This window comes from Dipodomys ordii, unplaced genomic scaffold, assembly GCF_000151885.1.
Source record: "Dipodomys ordii isolate 6190 unplaced genomic scaffold, Dord_2.0 Scaffold21, whole genome shotgun sequence".
Taxonomy (NCBI): domain Eukaryota; kingdom Metazoa; phylum Chordata; class Mammalia; order Rodentia; family Heteromyidae; genus Dipodomys; species Dipodomys ordii.
Window position 1 is genome coordinate 1143106 of NW_012267237.1, and position 6438 is coordinate 1149543.

The 6438-nt window shown below is 50.2% G+C and overlaps 1 protein-coding gene across 1 annotated transcript in view; it reads right to left on the reverse strand.

Annotated features, from left to right (window-relative positions):
• The window catches only part of Slc6a3 (solute carrier family 6 (neurotransmitter transporter), member 3), a 35640-nt gene that overhangs the window by 27205 nt on the left and 1997 nt on the right, over positions 1 to 6438 (reverse strand). Inside the window, exon 2 of the mRNA XM_013013853.1 lies at positions 6078 to 6209. Coding sequence (XP_012869307.1) covers positions 6078 to 6209 — 132 coding nt within the window. The remainder of the gene's footprint in view (positions 1 to 6077; positions 6210 to 6438) is intronic.

Genomic DNA, 6438 nt, shown 5'->3' on the forward strand with positions numbered 1-6438 from the left:
CCCTGAACAACAGGAACCAATATACAAGGACACGTGCACCTCCATGTTTATTGCAGCACTGTTCACAATAGCTAGGATATGGAAACAACCCAGATGCCCCACCACAGATAAGTGGATCCAAAAATTGTGGTATCTATACACAATGGAATATTATGCAGCCATTAGAAATGACAAAATAATGGCATTTGCAAGGAAATGGATGGAGCTAGAAGGAATCATGTTGAGCCAGGTAAGCCAAGAGCAAAGAGACAAACGGTACATGGTCTCCCTGATAAATGGATGCTAAAGCCAAAATGTTAGGTGATACGACAAAACTAACAGGACTTAAGAAACAAAGAACTCCCACTCATCTGGTTGAACCACTACTAAATATCCCCATGCTGCTGATCACATGTATGGTGTATAACATGTGTACACTGTTATACACTGTTATATATAGACTGTGATAGGCAATTTACTCCAGGAAAGTTAGAATGAACTTGTGACCTTAAATGAGCATCATTATTCCACAATACTGTGAAATTCCGGAAATTATGTAATCACTTAATCACAATAAAAAAAAAAGAACCTTGGGGAAGGTAGGGAGGGAAGGGATGGTAAGGGGAAAACAATGGAGGGGGTAACAATGCTCAATAGGAAGTGTACTCATTACCTTATTCATGTAACTGTAACCCTTAGTATAGTATCTTTACAATAAAAAAAAGAGACAACCAGAGCCCTTCATTACCATCCACAGTCACTAAGAGACAACCAGCATGATCCACTACCATCCACAGTCACTAAGAGACAATCAGCATGATCCACTACCATCCACAGTCACTAAGAGACAATCAGCATGATCCACTACCATCCACAGTCGCTAAGAGACAATCAGCATGATCCACTACCATCCACAGTCACTAAGAGACAACTGAGACCCTCTATTATCATCACAGTTACTAAGAGACAACTGGGAGCCTCCATTGCCATCCATAGCAACTCAGGCGCATTTGGGACTATCAGAGAAACCCAGGACTGTTATTACCCAAGAAAGTCCCAGGTTCTTGGGTCAGTCACATGGGCCATCCACAACCACTGTGCCCATAATGCCCTGAACCAAAGTCACTGGGGACCATTCATGCTCATCAGGGCTACACAATACCACCCAAGATCAATGGCCATAGATAGCTACTCATACCCTGAAGACCACCCAAGCAGACATGAGGTATACAGGCCACATACAACCATCCAGGGTCTCTGAGGGTCATGAGTGACTGCCCAGGTTTCCTAAGGTCACATATAGGGTCTCATGAGCCACTCAAGAGTCCCTTCCAGTATTAAAAATCCTGAATGTGGGTTACTGGTTGCTACTCTTTGGCCAACTGGAGCAGAACACAGCGGTAGGCAGGCCAGAGCAGGGTGGGCAGATGGAGTTAGGAGACCTGTCCTTCATCACCCCCCACCCCCCCACCCCCGCTACACAGCGCAGTGTGAGCCCCTCCATCGTGGTACTATGAGCCACTTTACTAGTTTCCAATCAGAATCCTCTTCATTGTAACATTTCTTTTCAGCTTTATGAGTACAACTGGTTTGGGTATAACTTTATGAAAGTCTGGTTCGACTTCATGCCTTGTCTAGTTTGCTGCTGTGGAAGCATAATGGCCAGATGACTTCTGTGGGGAGGGGCCAGGGATGCTTTTCATGCTCTCAGTCAGTGGCACAAGCTGTTATCTAGCCTCTTTTCCTTCTATGAGGCCAAAAGATGGCACTAAAATTTATTTATGTTAAATTTAGGAATTATTTCTAGAATCCCTCTTAGATGTGCTCAGAAGCAGTGGTAGTAAACAAGCCATTTCTTTTGGAAGATCTGCATGGACATGGGTAACAGTTAACAATTCTTCATTGCAATTCTCTTCACTGAGTACCTTAGGAGAGAGGCTGGGTTGTGACTTACAATGAACTTGTCCAGGAAGCGTGGGAAGCCGTCCTGTCAGGAAGCCTGGCTGCCTGGCAGCCATGTTGTCAGGAAGTCAGGCTGTCTGGCAGCCATATTGTCAGGAAGTCAAGTTGTCTGGCAGCCATGTTTGTGGAAACCTCATGGCTCCAAAGATTCCTGGCAGGTTGCTGACTGTGGTTGCCCTGTTTGAACATTTCCAAGGTTGAAACTTTGTACACCAAGCATTAGCTTGAGAGGCTGGGAACTCACAAGAGCCTTTGATCAAACATTAGTTCAGACTTGGGATCTACACCAGGCAGGGCTGGTGTCGTCCTTTTCTGAACTACTGTTGTGTGCTGAATTCTCCATCTGGGCTTCACACTGGAGCAACAAGAATGTCAACTTCCATGGCAGTGGGAAGTTTGCCACCAGCTGATGTGGCTCCTGGGACAGGAGGCTTGTGTGGTCAGCGCCACTGCACAGCATTCCAGTGCCCACCTGACAGCGCCTTCCTCCTGCACCATTGTCCAGCTGTGCCAAGTGCTAAGTGAGGAGAATAGTTCTGCAGGAAGGTGTAAATGTGTGAGCTGTTCATCTGGTCACGTGAGCCCTGTCCTCGAAGAAGGCAGAGCTTCAGAAAGCCACCAGCCTGGGCCACTGAAGTGTCGTCCTTCAGCAACCCAACCAACACCAAGTTCCTCCTTTGTGTCTTACAAGACACAGCCAACAGAAAGCCGCTTTCTCTAAGAATGTCGTTGTGAATGTGTATGTACTGGCTACCACATCTCTACCATATTCTCTAAATAAAGTTCCCTGAGTTCTCCTTGTCATTAGTGCCATGGGAAAGTATTTCACCCAAGCAGGGCAAGCTCACCCCATTCCACAGCTCAATGTGAATTCCAACCAGGCTCTTACTGTCAAAGTTCTTAAGTTTCTATTTTTCTTAGTATTTCCTTACATTAACCTTGTGTATAATTTGAAGTCACCTTAAATTATTTTTGAGAACGAGGGAGAACTTGATAAGCCCCACTGGCTGAACGACACTCTGGGTTACTTTACACAGTAGGGTGGTGGGCTTTCCACAGCAGGAGTAAACAAGCAGATGACCTGCAGAGCAGGTGCTAGCCCTCCGGAGTGTGTGGGGTCCCCATTTTCCATGGCTACCAGGGCCAGCACTCCACAAGCACGCACATGGCTGGCTTCAGGAATTCCAGTTAGAAAGGGCTCTGGGATGAGACAGGCCTTCAGGGAGACACTGGAGGTCTTTTAGAAGAAAGAAAGGAGAAAAATCCTACATGACTTCAGTATCTGCTTACTATGTGTGTGTGAATTCCTTACTAGAGAGAGGCAGACATGGAGACAGAGGAGAGAAGAGGGAGGGGTGGAAAGTGGGAAGGGAAGAGGGAGGAAAAGAGAGGGAGAGAGAGATAGAGACAGAGAAATGGAGAAACAGTCAGTGACAGGGACTTTTCTCAGGGACTATGTAGCCATGTCTCTGGTACTGAAGTCCACCTGAAACTCTAGCTATGGTGGCCACCCTTGGGAGCCTGGAGATTGACAGTAGAATCATTCCGATTCAGGGTCTCAATCACAGCTTTCTCTCATACCCTGGGCTTCAGTGCCTCTCTCTGGACTTGGCTCACCTTGGATTTCTCTCTCTGATCATCTGTCTGGCTTTCCAAGGTGAAGCTCTACTCCTTGCTGGGCACTGGGCAACTTCCAGGTGGGCAGGACGGGCAGAAGTCAACCCTTCCTGTGAGGAGCTGCATGAGCTTTTAGCTTCACAGTTACTGTGTGGGGCATTGTAGCTCTTGTTAGTTACACATCTTCCTCTATTTAAGTCAACATACTTAAAAAGCCAAAGATAGAAAGAGAAGGTACGTGGACCAGGGGACCTAGGAAAACAAGATTTTTGCCTCCTCTACCTTAAGTAGCAGACAGAATCACTCTCTAAATGGGCACCCTACGGATAACCTATACCCTAAACAAACAGGAAATTTCCTTCTGTGAATTGCAGCTGTCCTGGCATTTGACTACACAGGGTCTCAGGCTAAATTTTAAAGGGAAGCATCATTTTCTACTAGGATTCATTCCATAAAGACTGCAAGCTGGGAGCCCTGCCAGAGTTGCCACACCCTGGTCACCCAGGGGACAAGGTGAGAGCCAACAGGTCTGGTGCAGATTGTGGTGGAGGCAGTGCCATGGGTGTGCACGCTCTTGTTTGCCCCCCCCCGCCCCCACCTGGCCCTTCTGTCCAGTACAAAAGCTGGTAAGAGGGAGGTGTGTGGGTTCTGGGGGGTGAGCTGGGACAGATTACTGACTCCTGCTGCGGGGCTGGGGACCCGCCCACAGCTGTAACCCCAGCACCAAGGTGGCAGATGTCCGGCAATCCAAGCCAAGTTTGTTAGAATTAAGGCGTCCCTGGAAATCACTACGCCGTTTTCGAACCTGCAAAATACAACTTTGCTTTGGCGTTTTTCTGGCAGTGGAGGGAGCTCAGCTAACTTCTCTCTGCTGGCCCAGGTGCTGGGACTGAGCTGTCCCTTCCTCTCTGATCTGCTGCTGGTCCTCTAAGTCCTGAAAATGAAGTTTGATTCAACACATGGCCCTCAGCGAGCAGAGTCCCGGGGTCATGCAGTATGACGCCCTCCCGACTCAAAGAGGTGGCCATCTTGAAATTCCAGCAAAGTCACCTACAACTGTCACACAGCACGCGGCTGCCGGGTGGATGGGCTGGTTTTCAAGTCAGTTGCCACAGGAACGTGAGCCTTGGCACAGCGGGTCCCCATCACTGCCCCGGCCTCAGAAGCCATGTCTAGTCGCGGGTCAGTGGTTCTGGGCAGAGGCAGGGGAGAACAGGGTCCCGTCCTTTGCATCTAGAGATGTTAGTTTGGGACTGACCTGCCCAAATCGCGTTGTGCAGGAACGAGACTCCAGAATCCATCTCTAAAGATGGTCCTTGGTTTCCACCCCGTTCCTCTGTCAGCGCCAGACTGTTTGAGCAGTTCTTCTGAACTCTGCTCCCATGTCCAGTCCCTGAGGGTCCCTTCCATATGAAGAGGCACGTGGTGGCAGCGGGGAGTCTCTCTGCAGTTCCATTTCAGTGTGTCCATAGACTCATCCAGCCTAGGAGAAAACTGCTAAGGCCAGACAACTCAGCAGTAGGCAATTAGGAAGGAAGCCACAGATGCGGGAGGCGCCGCACGGCCGCGGGTCCCCGTGTTTCCACTGCAGCGCCTGACCCCGCAGCTGTGAGACGCAGTGGCTGCTGGTCTTGCGTGTCCGCCCACTGGCTGGCTGTCAGCGATCCCTGACGGCTGGCACTTCTGTTTTCCCACACGCACTAACTGCTCAGGAAGTTCTCAGAAAATCCACAGGCTGATCGTTAAGAGCAGTGCTGAGTGGGTACCAAATGTCTGAGGGTATTTCTCCAGGTCTCTCTGCAAGGAAGCACCCCAGAGCCACCCAGAACCCTTGCTCAGGAGCAAGCGCGGCTCGGAGTCTGGCTGGGAAGCTGGGCAGATAGACTCAGGCGCTGCGAATCACTTGTCCTCTACTGCTGTGTCTACAACTCCTGTGCAGAGTGCACTGCTCTCCTGAGGACTTGGGAGGGGACCGTGGACAGGCTGGCCCCGGGCTGGGCCACCTGGGCTCAGCAGAGATACATCTGCCTCATGGTGCTGCAGTGCTCAGTAAATAACAGACAGACAAATGACTGATGAGTAGAAGAATGACAGATAAAACAGACGTAAGGATGCAGATGACGGGCAGTTGGTTAGACATAGATAGAGGATAGCCAGATAACCGATGGATGAAGATAGGAAGTAGCTAAATGGATTGCTCGTTAACTAATCTGATGGACAATAGAAGGATACTTGACGGATGGACAAGAGATAGATAATTAAAGGCTGGTTGATAGATGACAGATGGGTAGACACATGGATGGTTATCTTATCGACCATTTGAAGATGCTGGTGCATTGTAAGGTTCGTTGTAAGACTGTAAGATGAGCTGTGAGATTCGTCACCGGGCAAATCCTCGGTCATTAGAGCTCTTTGAAGTGCATGGGTGCATGCCTCCCCATCAGTGCACAGGGGACTGCTCTGAGCCTCTGGGCCAGCTCACGCCCAGCTGAATCAGAAGGAAGGTGCCCCCTGGTTACCTTTCAGGACGGGGCAGATTTTCCAGACACCTGCAGCCCCTTCTCTGTTGAACTGCCCGAGGGCCAGCTCCATGTAGAAGAGTGGAGTTCCAGCAATGATCATGAAGAGCAGGTAGGGCACCAGGAAGGCACCTGTGGACGGAAGGCACCCTGAGCCCGGGAACGTGGCGGGGGGGAAGGCACTGAGCCCGGGAACGTGGGGGGGGAAGGCACCCTGAGCCCGGGAACGTGGGGTGGGGGAGAAGGGACCCTGAGCCCGGGAACGTGGAGGGGAAGGCACCTTGAGCCTGGAGCTGTGGGGGGGAAGGCACCCTGAGCCTGGAGCCGTGGGGGGGAAGGCACCCTGAGCCTCGAGCCGTGG